The sequence below is a fragment of the Aquarana catesbeiana genome, linkage group LG01, assembly GCF_042186555.1.
Source record: "Aquarana catesbeiana isolate 2022-GZ linkage group LG01, ASM4218655v1, whole genome shotgun sequence".
Taxonomy (NCBI): domain Eukaryota; kingdom Metazoa; phylum Chordata; class Amphibia; order Anura; family Ranidae; genus Aquarana; species Aquarana catesbeiana.
In genome coordinates, this window is record NC_133324.1 from 651,080,988 (window position 1) to 651,100,084 (window position 19,097).

Genomic DNA, 19,097 nt, shown 5'->3' on the forward strand with positions numbered 1-19,097 from the left:
GGGCGTGTTTAAAACATTTTTTTTTTTTCTTATTTATTTACCCTTTTTTTTTACACTGTTCTTTTTAAAAAAAATGTGTCACTTTCATTCCTATTACAAGGAATGTAATAGAAAAAAAGCATGACAAGACCTCTTAAATATGAGATTTGGGGTCAAAAAGACCTCAGATCTCATATTTACACTACAATGCAAAAAAAAAAAAAAAAAAAAAAGTTGTCTGAAAAAAAAAAAATTGATTCAAGAGCTATGGACGGAAGTGATGTTCTGACGTCGCTTTCGCCCTGCACTGGTATGGAGCCGGGTGAGGGCCATCTTCCCCTCACTCCATACCTAACAGGAGACAGAACAGGATCGCCTCTGCCGGCGGCTCCGGTAAACGGCGGAGGGCATTAGAGCGCAGCGGGAGAGGGGACCCCTCTCCCGCCGCCGATAAAAGGGATATTGCGGCGAGTGAGATCACTTTTGTCTTGAAGCAGACTGCCCACTGAAGAAGAGGATACCTGGGTTATGGTAGCTAGCTGCTGCCATAACAACGGTATTCCTCTTCAAATTACTGACGTATAATAACGGCGGGCGGTCCGTAAGTGGTTAACAAAGCCTGTCTGAAGCCCTGTTTTGAAGCAAGTGTAAACGAGCCTTTAATTTGTTTGAATTTTTTTCTATTTCTTTGTAATACAATATTGCAGGTATGTACTGTCACTTTGTGCACATCATTTTTTCTGCTAAAAGAGTAAAGGGAAAAGGAATGTTCAGATGTATGTAGTTGCATGTGTTAAAATGCTGCCCTTGCAATCACATGATTGCATTGCCTGAAACAAGGTTCTCATTTTTCCTTACATGGTGAACGCTTTTGAACCTTCACCATCCATTGGTTGGCACTTCATTGTAGCACTAGATAGCTAACATTTCCCTTTCAGACCGCCCACTGTGTATATACGTTATGACTTTGAAGTTAAATATCGTGGTTTTGGCAGCAGATAGCTGCCACAACCCCAGTATATTTTTTTACACAGTGGGCGATCCTATTTCAGAATTGGTTCCGGTGAAGGGTTTACCACGGGATAATTTTTTTTGGCGGCGGGAGAGGTGCCCCCCCGCCGCTTACCGGAGATGTCGGTAGCGGCAAAAACAATCCGAACTTCTGAACTCATGTGTAATAAATTAAGTGAGGGCAAGATGGCCCCCACTCGACTCTATGCCCTTGGAGGACTGGAGCGATGTCAAACATTACTTCTGCCCTCTGGCCTTAAAGGGCCCTTTTTTTTGCGTGTAAAAGTAAAATTACTTTTTTTTTTTTTTAAGTGTAAATGTGAGATCTGAGGTCTGCTTATTTCTATTACAAGGGATGTTTACATTCCTTGTAATAGGAAAAACAGTAATAAAAAAAAAAATACGCAAGTCGTGCCCACTTGTAAACACTTGTTACACTAGTAAACGGTGTTCAAACCACACATGTGAGGTATCGCCGCGAACGTTAGAGCAAGAGAAATAACGGGATAGCAGACAGCAGGAATTTAGATAAACAATAAACACACTCACACTATCTTTGGATAAAATTATGGCCGCGGCCTTTATTATTATTGGCTTTAATAAATAAAATAGACTTTTATTTCCATTTAAAAACACGTAAACAGCTCAGCCACTACGACTCGAGCTGTATCATCAAAAGAAGAGGGGAATCACCCCATAATTAAAACATTCACTTCAAATAATATCAACACTTTTATTAATAAATATATTCAAAATTATTTTATTTTTAAATTTTTTTTTTTAAATATGTAAATTGTCCCCCTTAAATAAGGCAAAACTGCCACATAATAAAATAGCCGCGAGGGAGGGAGGGAACACCACAGCTTGCTGCTACTGAGGCGACTGAAATCTGGGGCTCGGAACCCCTTGTTTATCTGAAATTCTTTTCACAGATCCCCCTAAACTGCCCAGCAAACAGGGGCCAATCAGAAACCTTCCTGCATTTTTTCAACCTGAGGAGATTCTAGAAACCCCGCCGCCACAGTCCCATGAGGAAAAGGGTTGTAGACCGCTGTGCAAATACAGTGTGATATAAAGTATTGCAATAATCTCCATTTTATTCTCTAGGGTCTCTGCTAAAAAAAATATACAATGTTTGGGGTTCTAAGTAATTTTGTAGCAAAAAATACAGATTTTAACTTTTGTAAACAACAAATGTCAGAAATAAGCCTGGTCCAGAAATGGTTAAACACTTGCCGCCCCACCACAGTACATATACTGTGGCATGGAGGCACGTGCAGGCACAAAGCTCAACTGTTCCATCATACAAGACATTGTTGATAAACAAATGACTTAAAGTGGAGGGCCACCTTGGAAAAATTCCACCAAAAATCCTAAAAAAAAATTAAAAAATGTTATACTTACCTAAACCCTTGTTGCTAGGCAGTCTTCCTAATCTGCCTCTTCCTATTCCGCGGCGTGTTCCTCTCCTCGGTGAGCGGCCCCGTTGTCTTCTGGGAACTGTGTGTGTTCCCAGAACACCACGGGGCCATTCACAGATTGCTTGCGCGTGCGCAGTAGGAAGCTGGCAGTGAAGCTGCAAGGCTCCACTGCCTGTTTCCCTTACCTAGGAGGGTGGTGCCGGGACCCGAGAGCTAAGGGACGGGTTGGCCTCGGGCGGCAGACATCGCGGGCACCCAGGACAGGTAAGTCTACTTATTATTATCTACTTAGTCAGCAGCTACAGTGTTTGTAGTTGCTGACTTTAAATTTTTTTTTAGCTGGCCGGAATCCCGCTTTAAATACCCAAAATGCATACTCTCAACATTAACTAATTATAAAGAAGAGATAGAGCCTTTGCTATAGTAATTATAGTATATCTATGGCCAAAATATAAACTCCTATATTAATTTCCACATCATGTTTCAATTATTACTAGCCTGCTTCTATTATTCTGAATGATCTTGAAGTTTGTAAACTTAATTTGTGAATATTTACTTCTCTGAATTCTGTGACATGCATTTACTATTCATTGTGAGTTAGCACTGTTGTGTCATAGATTCACAGAGTCTGCCTTCTGAACTACAGTGATGCTAAGAGGAGGAGTTTGAGAAGGCTGAGCCAGTACAGGAATCACTGCTTGCACGTGTTCCGTCAGATTAAGCAACCCGTCAAATCTTGTTATGGAAGTGACGTTCCCTCACGGCCATCTTGGTACACCTCGCACTCAGCCGCAGTAAGCCTACAGTCTGAAGTTGCCAAGCGGACATCTTTTTACACCCACCAGAATCTCGCATTTCACACTTATTGTTACCACTAAACTGAGCTTATATCTTGAAATACAGTATTTAGAAGTCCATGATACTGTATTAAAGTTGAATTTTAAAAGCAGCGGTCTTCTGTCAGATTAGCAAACGTGTGAGATCAGCGAGCTTGCCGCTGCTTTTAAAATTCAACATCAAAACAGTGTCACAGACTTTTAAATACTGTGTTTCACGCTATAAGCTCAGTTTAGTGGTAAAAATAAGTGTGAAATGCAAGATTTTGGGGCTTTAAAAAGATGTCCGCTTGGCGACTTCAGAATGTAGGTTTTTGCCCTGTACATACGATAGGATTTTCCGATGAAAAATGTGTGATAGGACCTTGTTGTTGGAAATTCCGACCGTGTATAGGCTCCATCACACATTTTCCATAGGAATTTCTGACACACAAAGTTTGAGAGCTTGTCGGAAATTCCGATTGTGTGTGCACAAATCCGACGCACAAAGTGCTATGCATGCTCAGAATAAATTAAGAGACAAAAGCTATTGGCTACTGCCCCGTTTATAGTCCCGACATACGTGTTTTACGTCACCGCGCTCTGAATGATTGGATTTTCCGACAACTTTGTGCGACCGTGTGTATTCAAGACTAGTTTGAGCCAACATCCGTCGGAAAAAATCCATGGATTTTGTTGTCGGAATGTCCGATCAATGTCCGACCGTGTGTACAGGGCATTAGTGTGGCCGAGTGCAGGGTGTAACAAGATGGCCGTGACGGAACGTCACTTCCGTTATGAAATCTGACGGGTCGCCTAATCTGACGCAACACAGGCAGCAAGTTACCATGGGATATGTAGTCCCTAGAAATTGAAAGTAAACAGCAGAGGAGAAGCTTCAAAACATGTGGGGAATACAGGAAGTTGTGGAGATAGGCAGCAGACAAGTAGAAATTCAAATAAGTTTATATTGGATTGTCAAAAATAACTATTATTTGTATTACAATGCTGAAGTTATAAAGTGAAAGTGTATGCTGTGAGCATAGAATTCCTTTAAATTGTTCTTAGCTGTTGTATTTCTTATGGTTCACTACCATAATGGCTGAATGCCAAAGACATTAGCTGAGGAATTCAATAATAACTCACACACTGAATTTGGAGCAGTCTGGGAGTCCTTTCTAAGTAGCGATTCTTAGTATTCCTAGCTACTTTTTGTCTAGAGGCACACAGTTGGTAGTATGGCTCATAGAATCTACTACAGAAGGGCAGAGTTAGTGAGTAATGACCACTTCTCTGTTTAGAAGAAAATGTATGGTTTGAGGGACCTGAAGCTTTTGATTTAATCAAGTGCAAACACATTTCTTGCATTAGAATTAAAAAGTAATTGATTGACTATCATGATATTTGATCTTCTGTGCAAAATGTGTTTGAAGTGTTGGGTAGCTGCAGGGGTATCACTAGCACAGGCACTCAAGGTATGTGTCCCACATCTCCTCTGGGGTGCCCCAGATCCTCAATGCCACAATCCCCTGCCACTGTGGAAGCCTCAATCTCTCCCCAACGACTGCCTGTCACAGACTTCAGAGCCTAGGAAAGCTTATTCTAGGCTGCTCTTTGGCTCAGACAAGCAGAAGAGGATTTGTTCTAGGAGGATAAATTTGAGGGGGCGAGGATTTGAGAGGAGAGATTTTGAGGGTGGATTTGTGCTAAGAGGGGGGATTTGTGGGAAGATGATTTGGCTGGAAGGGGGATTTGGTAGAGGATTCGTGCTGGGGGGTTAGAAGATTTGTGTTGGGGGATTTCGGGGGGCAGAGGGTTAGTGGTAGGTAAGGGGGGTTTAGGGGGAAGTAGAGAAGTGCTGGGGGGGGGGGGGGGATTTAGTGGAGGAGAGGTTTTGTGCTTAGGATTTGTGTTTGGGAGGGAGAATCAGGGGAGAGGATTTGTGCTAGGGAGATTTGAAGGGAAGGCATTAGCTTAAAGGCGGATTTGGAGGGGAGAGGATTTGTGCTGGGGAAAAGGGATTTAGGGAAGAGTGGATCTGTGCTAGAAGGGTGAATTTGAGGGGGCAGAGGATTTAGACTGAGAGGGGGGATTTGAGAGGGTGAACTTGTGCTAACGGGAATTTGGGAAAAGATAATTTGTCTGGGAGGGGGATTTGGGGGGTGGAAGATTAATGCTGGGTTTGGGGGGTTGTGTTGGGGGGGGGTTTGGGGTAGGGTTGCCACCTTTTCTTCAAGCCAAACCCGAACACTTTTGCGGTGCACAGCAATTTTTTTGTAGTGCATGCTATATGATTGTAAAATACCTTGGGTTACCCAAAGAGAGTAGTAATGAGGTGTGCTACAGTGAACAGTGGCTGTGGCCCAATTGCATTAACAGTGGGGGGGGGGGACTTAAAGGGGCATGGTTAAATAAAACAAAAGCATTAGTGTACCCATAAAATATGATTCAATTAATAAAAGAAATGTCAGTTAAAATATGAAAATAGCCTACCTTAAAAGCGGACACTGTCAGCCAGTAGCGCAGTGGACGGTGTCAGTAGGGCAGTGGAAGGTGTCAGTAGGGCAGAGGACGGTGTCAGTAGGGCAGAGGACGGTGTCAGTAGGGCAGAGGACGGTGTCAGTAGAGCAGTGGACGGTGTCAGTAGGGCAGTGGACGGTGTCAGTAGGGCAGTGGACAGTGTCAGTAGGGCAGTGGACGGTGTCAGTAGGGCAGTGGACGGTGTCAGTAGGGCAGTGGACGGTGTCAGTAGGGCAGTGGACGGTGTCAGTAGGGCAGTGGACGGTGTCAGTAGAGCAATGGACGGTGTCAGTAGAGCAGTGGATGGTGTCAGTAGAGCAGTGGACGGTGTCAGTAGGGCAGTGGACGGTGTCAGTAGGGCAGTGGACGGTGTCAGTAGGGCAGTGGAAGGTGTCAGTAGGGCAGAGGACGGTGTCAGTAGGGCAGTGGATGGTGTCAGTAGAGCAGTGGACAGTGTCAGTAGGGCAGTGGACGGTATCAGTAGGGCAGTGGACGGTATCAGTAGGGCAGTGGACGGTATCAGTAGGGCAGTGGACGGTATCAGTAGGGCAGTGGACGGTGTCAGTAGGGCAGTGGACGGTGTCAGTAGGGCAGTGGACGGTGTCAGTATGGCAGAGGACGGTGTCAGTAGGGCAGTGGACGGTGTCAGTAGGGCAGTGGAAGGTGTCAGTAGGGCAGAGGACGGTGTCAGTAGAGCAGTGGACGGTGTCAGTAGGGCAGTGGACGGTGTCAGTAGGGCAGTGGACGGTGTCAGTAGGGCAGTGGATGGTGTCAGTAGAGCAGTGGACGGTGTCAGCAGGGCAGAGGACGGTGTCAGTAGAGCAGTGGACGGTGTCAGTAGGGCAGTGGACGGTGTCAATAGAGCAATGGATGGTGTCAGTATGGCAGAGGACGGTGTCAGTAGAGCAGTGGATGGTGTCAGTAGGGCACTGGATGGTGTCAGTAGGGCAGTGGAAGGTGTCAGTAGGGCAGAGGACGGTGTCATTAGAGCAGTGGACGGTGTCAGTAGAGCAGAGGACGGTATCAGTAGGGCAGAGGACGGTGGCAGTGGGGCAGTGGGGCAGTGGACGGTGGCAGTGGGGCAGAGGACGGTGGCAGTAGGGCAGAGGACGGTGTCAGTAGGGCAGAGGACGGTGTCAGTAGGGCAGAGGACGGTGTCAGTGGGGCAGAGGACGGTGGCAGTAGGGCAGTGGACGGTGGCAGTGGACGGTGTCAGTAGAGCAGTGGACGGTGGCAGTGGATGGTGTCAGTAGGGCAGTGGACTGTGGCAGTGGACGGTGTCAGTAGAGCAGTGGGCGGTGTCAGTAGGGCAGAGGACGGTGTCAGTAGGGCAGTGGGCGGTGTCAGTAGGGCAGAGGACGGTGTCAGTAGAGCAGTGGATTGTGTCAGTAGGGCAGTGGAAGGTGTCAGTAGGGCAGTGGAAGGTGTCAGTAGGGCAGTGGACAGTGTCAGTAGGGCAGTGGACGGTGTCAGTAGGGCAGTGGACGGTGTCAGTAGGGCAGTGGACGGTGTCAGTAGAGCAATGGACGGTGTCAGTAGAGCAGTGGACGGTGGCAGTGGACGGTGTCAGTAGGGCAGTGGACGGTGGCAGTAGAGCAGTGGGCGGTGTCAGTAGGGCAGAGGACGGTGTCAGTAGAGCAGAGGACAGTGTCAGTAGAGCAGAGGACGGTGTCAGTAGAGCAGTGGACGGTGTCAGTAGGGCAGTGGAAGGTGTCAGTAGGGCAGAGGACGGTGTCAGTAGGGCAGAGGACGGTGTCAGTAGAGCAGTGGACGGTGTCAGTAGGGCAGTGGACGGTGTCAGTAGGGCAGTGGACAGTGTCAGTAGGGCAGTGGACGGTGTCAGTAGGGCAGTGGACGGTGTCAGTAGGGCAGTGGATGGTGTCAGTAGAGCAATGGACGGTGTCAGTAGAGCAGTGGACGGTGTCAGTAGAGCAGTGGACGGTGTCAGTAGGGCAGTGGACGGTGTCAGTAGGGCAGTGGACGGTGTCAGTAGGGCAGAGGACGGTGTCAGTAGGGCAGTGGATGGTGTCAGTAGAGCAGTGGACAGTGTCAGTAGGGCAGTGGACAGTGTCAGTAGGGCAGTGGACGGTATCAGTAGGGCAGTGGACGGTATCAGTAGGGCAGTGGACGGTATCAGTAGGGCAGTGGACGGTGTCAGTAGGGCAGTGGACGGTGTCAGTAGGGCAGTGGACGGTGTCAGTATGGCAGAGGACGGTGTCAGTAGGGCAGTGGACGGTGTCAGTAGGGCAGTGGAAGGTGTCAGTAGGGCAGAGGACGGTGTCAGTAGAGCAGTGGACGGTGTCAGTAGGGCAGTGGACGGTGTCAGTAGGGCAGTGGACGGTGTCAGTAGGGCAGTGGACGGTGTCAGTAGAGCAGTGGACGGTGTCAGCAGGGCAGAGGACGGTGTCAGTAGAGCAGTGGACGGTGTCAGTAGGGCAGTGGACGGTGTCAATAGAGCAATGGATGGTGTCAGTATGGCAGAGGACGGTGTCAGTAGAGCAGTGGATGGTGTCAGTAGGGCACTGGATGGTGTCAGTAGGGCAGTGGAAGGTGTCAGTAGGGCAGAGGACGGTGTCATTAGAGCAGTGGACGGTGTCAGTAGAGCAGAGGACGGTATCAGTAGGGCAGAGGACGGTGGCAGTGGGGCAGTGGGGCAGTGGACGGTGGCAGTGGGGCAGAGGACGGTGGCAGTAGGGCAGAGGACGGTGTCAGTAGGGCAGAGGACGGTGTCAGTAGGGCAGAGGACGGTGTCAGTGGGGCAGAGGACGGTGGCAGTAGGGCAGTGGACGGTGGCAGTGGACGGTGTCAGTAGAGCAGTGGACGGTGGCAGTGGATGGTGTCAGTAGGGCAGTGGACTGTGGCAGTGGACGGTGTCAGTAGAGCAGTGGGCGGTGTCAGTAGGGCAGAGGACGGTGTCAGTAGGGCAGTGGGCGGTGTCAGTAGGGCAGAGGACGGTGTCAGTAGAGCAGTGGATTGTGTCAGTAGGGCAGTGGAAGGTGTCAGTAGGGCAGTGGAAGGTGTCAGTAGGGCAGTGGACAGTGTCAGTAGGGCAGTGGACAGTGTCAGTAGGGCAGTGGACGGTGTCAGTAGGGCAGTGGACGGTGTCAGTAGGGCAGTGGACGGTGTCAGTAGAGCAATGGACGGTGTCAGTAGAGCAGTGGACGGTGGCAGTGGACGGTGTCAGTAGGGCAGTGGACGGTGGCAGTAGGGCAGTGGGCGGTGTCAGTAGGGCAGAGGACGGTGTCAGTAGAGCAGAGGACAGTGTCAGTAGAGCAGAGGACGGTGTCAGTAGAGCAGTGGATGGTGTCAGTAGGGCAGTGGATGGTGTCAGTAGGGCAGAGGACGGTGTCAGTAGAGCAGTGGATGGTGTCAGTAGGGCAGTGGAAGGTGTCAGTAGGGCAGTGGATGGTGTCAGTAGAGTGGATGGTGTCAGTAGAGCAGTCGACTGTGTCAGAAGGGCAGAGGACGGTGTCAGTAGAGCAGAGGACGGTGTCAGTAGAGCAGAAGATGGTGTCAGTAGAACAGTGGACGGTGTCAGTAGAGCAGTGGACGGTGTCAGTAGAGCAGAGGACGGTGTCAGTAGAGCAGAGGACAGAGTCAGTAGAGCAGAGGACGGTGTCAGTAGAGCAGAGGACGGTGTCAGTAGGGCAGAGGACGGTGTCAGTAGGGCAGAGGACGGTGTCAGTAGAGCAGAGGACGGTGTCAGTAGAGCAGAGGACGGTGTCATTAGAGCAGAGGACGGTGTCATTAGAGAAGAGGACGGTGTCAGTAGAACAGTGGACGGTGTCAGTAGAGCAGTGGATGGGGTCAGTAGAGCAGAGGACAGTGTCAGTAGAGCAGTGGACGGTGTCAGTAGAGCAGTGGACGGTGTCAGTAGAGCAGTGGACGGTATCAGTAGGGCAGAGGACGGTGTCAGTAGAGCAGTGGACGGTAATAGTAGGGCAGAGGACGGTGTCAGTAGAGCAGTGGACGGTATCAGTAGGGCAGAGGACGGTGTCAGTAGAGCAGTGGACGGTATCAGTAGAGCAGTGGATGGTGTCAGTAGAACAGTGGACGGTGTCAGTAGAACAGTGGACGGTGTCAGTAGAGCAGTGGACGGTGTCAGTAGAGCAGTGGACGGTGTCAGTAGAGCAGTGGACAGTGTCAGTAGAGCAGTGGACGGTGTCAGTAGGGCAGTAGATGGTGTCAGTAGGGCAGTGGATGGTGTCAGTAGGGCAGAGGTAGGGCAGAGGACGGTGTCAGTAGAGCAGTGGACGGTGTCAGTAGAGCAGAGGACGGTGTCAGTAGAGCAGTGGACGGTGTCAGTAGGGCAGTGGACGGTGTCAGTAGGGCAGTGGACGGTTTAAGTAGGGCAGTGGACGGTGTCAGTAGAGCAGTGGACTGTGTCACCCGGTGAGAACTGTATATATGGATGGTGTATGGGGGGTGGAGAACAGTATCTATAGATGGTATATAGGGGGTGGAGAACTGTATATATGGGGGGACTGTATATATGGATGGTGTATGGGGAGAGGACTGTATATATGGAGAGGACTGTATATATGGGAGGGGGACTGTGTATATGGGGGGGGACTGTATATATGGATGGTGTATGGGGGGGGAGAACTGTATATATTGGGGGGACTGTATATATGGATGGTGTATGAGGAGGAGAGAGAGAACTATATGGATGGTATATGGGAGGGGGCCGGCAGAACTGTATATATAGTGTATGGTGGGGGGAGGGGGGTGTATGTATGTATGTATGTATAGTGTATGGTGGGGGGAGGGGGGGTGTATGTATGTATGTATAGTGTATGGTGGGGGGAGGGGGGGTGTATGTATGTATGTATGTATAGTGTATGGTGGGGGGAGGGGGGTGTATGTATGTATGTATGTATAGTGTATGGTGGGGGGAGGGGGGGTGTATGTATGTATGTATAGTGTATGGTGGGGGGAGGGGGGGTGTATGTATAGTGTATGGTGGGGGGAGGGGGGGTGTATGTATAGTGTATGGTGGGGGGAGGGGGTGTATGTATGTATAGTGTATGGTGGGGGGAGGGGGGTGTATGTATGTATGTATAGTGTATGGTGGGGGGAGGTGTATGTATGTATGTATGTATGTATGTATGTATAGTGTATGGTGGGGGGGAAGGAGGTGAGAGTACTTTGAAATCCTGACATGGATGGTAAAAACTTACCTTACAAGCTGGGCTCCAGTCCCAGCGCGATCTGTGCACACATTCCAGCAGGGAATGGGGAGGCTCCGCCCACCTCCTTGTCCCTTCTGCTGGCAGCCAGAGGATTGGAGGAGAGCACCCGGCCGGTAACATGGAGGCTCCGCCTCTGTGTCCCGACTCCGTCCTGCACTCAGACAGCTGTGCTGGAGCAGCAGCGCTAAGGCGGCGCTACGGACCCGAACTCCACGGCCGCACTGATGACACAGCTTCGGCACAGGGAGCCACGGGTCTGAAATGAATAATGTGCCCGGGTCTCAGGCGGGCAGAGACCCGGGCACATGTTTCAAAACCCGTACTGTCCGGGTCAATCCCGGACAGGTGGCAACCCTAGTTTGGGGGTAAATGTTTAGTGTTGAAGGGGAAGAAGAGTTGTGCTGGGTGGGGGGAATTATGGAAGAGAGAATTTGTGCTAGGAGGTGGAATTTAGGGGGGAGGGGTGTGTTGGGAGGTGGGATTCAGAGAGTAGAGGATTAGTGCTGGGTGCTAGGATGGGAAATTGGGAGGGAGGACTGCAGCCATTAGCTTTCTTTAACTACTTGAAGTTCAGTATGTTTTAAGACAACCTAAAGATGTGAAGTGGTTAATGAAGTACTCCTTTAAAGTGTTACTAAACCCACAACAGTAAAATCAGCCTGTAAATGCAGCATAGCATGCTTGTTATACTCACTGTGGAACTTAAGAGGTTAATCCTCTGCATTGTGTAAAAAGGCTGTTTTATCCTGTAAGCACTAATCCTCCACCTCCTGCACTGTCTATCTGTGGAACGCCAGCTAACACAGGCAGGGTAGCTGACCTGCACATGCTCAGTTGTGTCTTTTATGCTGGAGAGAACATTTACTTGTTCTCAGAGCTAGCCAGGTCACATGATATTGACATCACACATGTGGGCGTGCATACAGACTCTAGTGGAAATCTCCTCCTACCTGAACTCTCAGTACTGGACAAACTGTGCAGTTTATGATGTAACTGTGGTATACAGATCATCCAAAAAGGTATATAGTGGCAATATTTTAATGTAAAAAGAAGATTTATAAGCTGTGGTCCTGGGGGGGGGGGGGGGGGGGGGGATTAACTATTTTCATATTACTGGGTTTAGTAACACTTTAAGGTAGAGTTAGAAAAAGTATTAGCACTCTATTTTCAATGTACACAAAATCATATGTAATGGGAATTTTTTTTTAATGATTGTGCTAAGGTTTACACAGACCTGTGAGACTCTTGCTTGTGGCATAGCAATCAATGCATATTTTATGGGTACAAGAAGGGTTTTGTTTTGTTAAACAATACCCCTTTAAGCCCCTCCCACTGTTAATGCAATTCAGCTAGTCAAAATCAAAATGTCAACAGACACTTCCAAATGACTAATATTTGAAGACAATAATGGTCCACCCCATGTGCTTTTTTCAATTGATTCCTTTTACTTTTTCTGTTCCAAGGATGTCTACCTGCTATCCCTCTCCTATGGGCATAGTGTGCATTTGTATGGATGGAGAGGCCTTTAAGAAGAAAGATCTTTTAGGGGTCAAACTGTGCCAACATGTCTAAACTGGCCATGTTACAGCATTCTTGTAAAGAGTCTTTTGAAGGAACTAGCATAATGTAAATGTAACTTGAGAATCAGGCAGTTATCACGTGTCAAAATTAAAGAAACAAATACAACACGTATTTTATTCAAATGGACATGCAAATAAAAGAAAGACCCTACAGTACTATTTAAGAATACCATTATATGTTTTTGCTGTTGTGGTGGTAATGGCTTTTGAAATTTAGAAATGCATCAATTTAGAAATCGGATGAAAGGTTTAGTATCGGGAAACACTTTTTGAAGTGCATTTTATATACAACAATATTTTTCAAAATGAGGGACAAATGAGAAAGAAAGAGGGACAGAGGGACTTTGTTCCAAATCAGGGACAGTTGGGAGCTGTGCTCCTGTTATAATCAGTCTATCGCTGTTGGCAAAATTCAAAATGCAATAACTATGTATGTTGCATGCATGTGCATGCTGTGTGTTTATATGCTGTATGTGAATGCATGCAGTGTGTATGTATGTTGTATGCATGTGTATGCAGTGTGTATACATGTTGCATGTGTGTTTTATGTATATGTATGCAGTGTGTGTATATGTTGTATGTAAGTGCATTCATACATGCAATGTTGTATGTATACACATGCATGCAGATTGTATGTATGGTGTATGCATGTATGTGTATGCATTGTGTATGTTTGTTGCATATATGTAACATGCATATATGTATATACAATGTGTATGTATGTATGTTGCACATAATGTGAATGTAGTGTGTATATGTATTTATGTTGCATGTAGGTGTATGCAGTGTGTATGGGTGTTGAATGTATATGCATGCAGTGTGTATATATATATATTGTATGTATGTGCATGCAGTGTGTATGTATGTTGTATGCACGTATGTGTATGTAATGTGCAGGCATATCGCATGTATGTGTATGCAGTGTGTACGTATCTTGCATGTATGCAGTGTGTATGTATGTTGTATGAATGTATAGCGTATGTATGCATGTTGCACGTACTTTATATGTATACAGTGTGCATATATGTTGTAATTATGTATGTGCAGTTTATATGTATTTTATGTATGTGTATGCAGTGTGTGTATGTTGCATGCATGTGTATGCAGTGTGTATGGGTGCTGTATGTATATGCATGCGGTGTGTATATATGTTTTATGTATGTGCATGCAGTGTGTATGTATGTTGTATATGTATGCAATGTGTAGGCATGTTGCATGCATGTGTATGCAGTGTGTACGTATCTTGTATGTATGTGTATGCAGTGTGAGTGTATGTTGCATGCATGTGTATGCAGTGTGTATGTATGCAATGTATACAGTATGTACGTTGCATGTACTTTATCTGTATGCAGTGTGAATATATGTTGTAATTATGTATGTGCAGTGTATATGTATGTGTATGCAGTGTGTGTATGTTGCATGCATGTGTATTCAATGTGTATGTATGTTGTATGCATGCATGTGTATGCAATGTGTATGTATGTTACATGTATGTGTATTCATTGTATATGTATGTCGCAATTGTGTTTGTAGTGTATATGTATGTTGCACATATGTGTATACAGTGTGCATGTATGTTGCATGTGTATGCATGCAGTATGTATGTATGTTACATGTATGTGCATGGTGTGTATGTATGTTGTATGTATGTGCAAGCAGTGTGTATGTATGTTGAATGTGTATGCAATGTATAGGTATGTTGCATGTATGTGTATGCAGTGTGCATGTCTGTTGTATGCATGTGTATGCACTGTGTATATATGTTGCATGTATATGTATGAAATATGTATGTATGTTGCAATTATGTGAGTACAGTGTATATGTATGTTATTATTATTATTATTATTATTATTATTATTACATATACAATACAAGAGGGTTAGAAGGTTGTATGCATGTGTATATATGTTGTATGCATGTGTATGCAGTGGCATATATGTGTATTGGTGGTACTGCTGTTCTATGTATGTATAAGATGATGGGTGTGGTGCGGTGTGCTGTATATACTTCTGACTCCTAAACTATGTACATCACATACACCTGACCCCTGCACACTCTGCATTAACCACATCCAAGTATATGACTTTGTAACGCAGATTTGCTAAAGTGACTGAACAGAGTACTTGAGGTTAAAAAATTTGAATCGGCAGGATGGAAACCTTTTTTCACACAAACACATTTCTAACAATGTCATTGCAAGCTAATGTTAAAACAAATGAGATTTTGAAGTACTTTTAAAGGACATTTGTCATGTCATCATATGTACTGAGAATTTTTATATGATAGTTTGTACAATTATTCATACAAATATTTGCTTGAAAATCTACGGGTGTATGTATGGCCTGTAATTGATGAGTACCAAACAACTTGTGAGAGGAATGGCAAGCTAGATGAGCGGCTTGTAAGAGGTTTTGCAGGCAGGAGTTTAAAAAGGTAAGTAGGAGTAAAGTAGGGTAAAATGGTTACTAATAAATGTTGGAACCTTTTCTGGAGCCTATATCTGCACCACCTGCTTTTGCTGATGCTCAGTCACTACAGATAATTCCTGGTACTCTGGTCCCTGACACATTATAAGGATTTATGAGCTTCTCAGGCTCTGCAGAATGCTTCATAAACATGTACTCTTGGGATGGATATGAAAGCATGCTTATGTCAACAGAGAAGGAGAGCCAGGAGGATTGAGGGCACCGATTGAAACATTTTGGAGGAAAAATTGTTCTGACAGTTTTCTAACCTCATTGGCTGTTTGTGGAAAGCAGATAGATAGCCAATACCTATTACCAGGCTGGGCGACATCATCTCTTTTCTATTGCCTTAGCAAGCATAACAACACGGAGGTCCAACTGTCACTATCAAGATTAGAAGGAAATCTTTTCTAAAAATGTTCAGTATTCATATAAATTTACATTTTAGTTTTCAATTTAAAATGTAACAAACTCATTGACTGTTTGTGAAAAGCAGATAGATAGCCAATAACTGTTACCAGCCTGGGCGACATCATCTCATATGCATTGCCTTAGGCAAGCATACATTTCAGAAGTCCAACTGTCACTTTCAAGATTAGAATAAGATATTATCTAAAAATGTTCAGTATATTTATAGTTTTACATTTTAGTTTTCAATATAAAAAATAAATAAATAAATAAAAAAAACATCTTGGGTACAAGAGACATTTAGGCTCCTTTCACATCTAAGCATTGATATTTTACAGGCGTTTTTTGGGCGTTTTTTTTCTGGCGTTTTTGCAGAGTTTTTGTACAGGCGTTTTGAAGTTCAAAAGGTCACCAAAGTAAAAGCATTAAAACGCCTGTAATCTGCCAAAAAAGAAGCTCATGTACTTTTGAGCGACAAGCGTTATGCTTTAGGCGGCAGCACGCTCAGATGTGAACAGGGGCCATTGAAATGAATGGGGTTTGTCTTGTTGGGCATTTTTAATTCTGAGGCTTAGAGCAGAAAAACGCCCAAAAACGCCTAACGGACGGAGCCTAAATGTATATGTACGTGCAGTTCACACTTTTTGCTGCTGCTATCTCTTTACCCATAGTTTACTCCCTGTGTGTGATCTGCCTGGTTGCATAAAGAAAATAATTCTGCACTGTAGGATTGTGATACATTTTGGGGTGCAGACCAGCCACTTACTTCTAAAATACACAGAAAACATTCTGTTTAAATATCAGTAATCTCAGTTTGATTTTTTTTTTTCAATCCCTTCTGCATGATGACAAATTTAGGCTGATTGCAGGTTTAATTTTTTTGTATCTGTGTGTTTTGTATATAGATCAGATGAAATTAAACAGGATATTTAATGGCAAACAAGTAAACTTTCTTACTTGCCCAGCTGTGCTCATTGTGACGTCTCTGTTGAAGTTGAATGTGCAGGCTGCTTTCTCCAAGTGCACGGAAAATACTGCCTGATATGGTTTAAATATCCCACTGTTTCTCCAGCCCCCAACCCTCCCATGCCTCTCCTCCCTTGCTATTACTATACTACAGTACAGATAACACAGATGTAATAAAAAGGCACCACTGCTCATAAACATAAACGTAACTTAAGCTATTGTTAAGGAGCAAGGCTGTATTGATCTTATTAAAAACGAGACCTTTACCCTAATTACATTATGCTACAATGAGAAGTTCGCTGAGCTGCTAACAGTCACAAATCTAAAGAAAATGCAGAAGTAAAAAAAAAAGTAAGAAACCGCAAAAAAATTGACCGTTTTTATCAGCACAATTTTTTTTTTATGCATCTGAGTCTAGGTGTATTGTTTATTATGTGCCCATGCACACAGCTGCATAAAACTCAGAAAACCTGTGCGGTATTCAGATCCATAATAGAAACATCTGTGCCCAGGATCAGTAATTTATGCACGTATGCATATATAAAAACACATTTACATGGTTCTGCTCATAAGATCTCCTTGTTTGCAGATGACATCCTATTGAATCTTGTTGCCTAATTTATTCTCCCTTTTGGAGGCTTTTGCGTCTCTTTCGGATCTACACGTTAACCCTACTAAGCAGGGGCATTGCTAGTTCTACAAAAGATCTGGGGCTAGAGCCCATAGCAGCGTAGTAAAGAAAGTCATACGCTTGGGCGGGCATACACATGTATATACAGTAATATACGTGTGGGTGTATATATATCCCCAGAGAGCCCCCCGCTTACATCAGGGTCCACAGAGAGCCCCCCCTTACATCACCTTACATCAGGGTCCCCAGAGAGCCTCCTCCTTACATCAGAGTCCTCAGAGAGCCTCCCCCTTCCATCAGGGTACCCAGAGGACCCCCGCACTTACATCAGGGTTCCCAGAGAGGGCCCCTTACATTAGGGTCCCCAAAGAGCCTCCCCCTTAAATCTGGGTCCCTAGAGAGCCTAGGCCTTAAAATCAGGGTCCCCAGAGAGCCTCTCCCTTACATCAGGGTCCCCAGAGAGCCTCCCCTCCCCTTGGGGACCCCTGCAGAGACTCGGGGCTATTGGCCTCAGATTCGGGGCTATAGCCCCAAAAGCCACCCCCTAGCAACGCCCCTGCTACTAAGTCTAAGGCGATGTCTGTAAACCTTTCCCCCCCAGAACTGACCTCTTTAAAAGCAAATTTCCCATTTAAATGGCTCCCCTCATTGCCCTATTTGGGTATAGGTCTCACTTCTAAATATGAAGGACTGCAGCATGCCAATTTCCCCCCTCTTTAGAAAGCTCACTGACATGCTATCCTACCTCCCGTTATCCTGGTCTGCCAGGATCTCTGTAGTTTACATGACCTACCTCCCGAAATTGTTGTATTTCTTTTGAGTATTACCAGTTCCGATCGCTTCGTACATATTGCGAATTCACCAACGCAAGCTCTTGAAATTCGTCTGGGGTTCCACCTGACCCCGGATCAATAAGCGGACTTTGTATTCTTGGAGGATTAACGGGGGTCTATCGGTCCCCAATCTTCAAGCATACTACATGGCAGCGAACATAGCCCCATTATCTCATCTTCATCACACATATCAAATGCCACTATGGGCCACTATTGATCTGGTTGAATCTCACCCTATTCCCATTTCCTCTGTACCCTGGCTCCCTCCCACAAAACGCACGCACAGGTTTGGGCCATGTATGATACACTCTCTTCGCCTTTGGGACTCTGTTAAATTTTCAGAAAGACTATTAACCCCCACTTATCATTACTGCGTCTTACTCATTGCCCATTATTTCCTGCCAGTTGTGAGAAACCTAAATAGTTCTCGTGGTGGACGGATAATGGATTTACTGATGTTCATTCTCTGTTCACCCCTACAAGATTAATAGCATTTGATGTTCTTAGATCTTTCCATGATATCCCCCTTCAGGAACATTACAGTTACCTTCAAATTAAACACTTCTTCCAACAACTTACAAAGGCCCGATCTACCCCATACACCTTGACCCCCTTTAAAAGCGTCTGCTAGGGGTAAACCTCATTCTCTGGGATTAATATCTTTACTTTACTCCTCAATTACTTCCTCTAGGACACCCCCAATGAGATTGTATCATCTCTAGTGGGAGAGAGACTTGGGTAAACAATTGGATCCAGAGGACTGGCAGATCATGACAATAGCCCTTACTAAGAGTTCTAGGAATGTCCTTATTCTGGAAAATGCATATAAGGTGTTCTACAGCTGGTATTATACGCCAGCTAGACTAGCTCGTTTTAATCCTTCCTATTCCCCTCTTTGTTTTCGGGGTTGCTCGCAGGAAGGTACCATGGCCCACATTTGGTGGACATGTCCTAAAGTATGTAGACCAGTGGTCATCAACCCTGTCCTCAGGGCCCACTAACAGGCCAGGTTTGCAAGATAACTAAAATACATCACAGGTGATATCATTTGCTGCTCAGTGATTGCAGTATTCTAATCTGCATCTCCCCAAGGTAATACATAAAACCTGGCCTGTTAGTGGGCCCTGAGGACAGGGTTGATGACTACTGATGTAGATTATGGGTCAGGGTCTATACCCTTTTATTAATATGCTCCATTCCAACCTTAAAAGAGACCCCTATGAAGCCCTTCTGTGTAAACCTATCCTTGAACTCCTCCTCCCAGAACGCCAGTTGG

At 45.7% G+C, this 19,097-nt stretch overlaps 1 protein-coding gene across 1 annotated transcript in view; it reads right to left on the reverse strand.

Annotated features, from left to right (window-relative positions):
* Positions 1-16,486, reverse strand: part of LOC141110042 (all-trans-retinol dehydrogenase [NAD(+)] ADH4-like) — a 63,280-nt gene extending 46,794 nt beyond the window's left edge. The window contains exon 1 of the mRNA XM_073601281.1: positions 16,349-16,486. Coding sequence (XP_073457382.1) covers positions 16,349-16,366 — 18 coding nt within the window. The 5' untranslated portion in view covers positions 16,367-16,486. The remainder of the gene's footprint in view (positions 1-16,348) is intronic.
* Between the last annotated feature and the right edge of the window lie 2,611 nt (positions 16,487-19,097).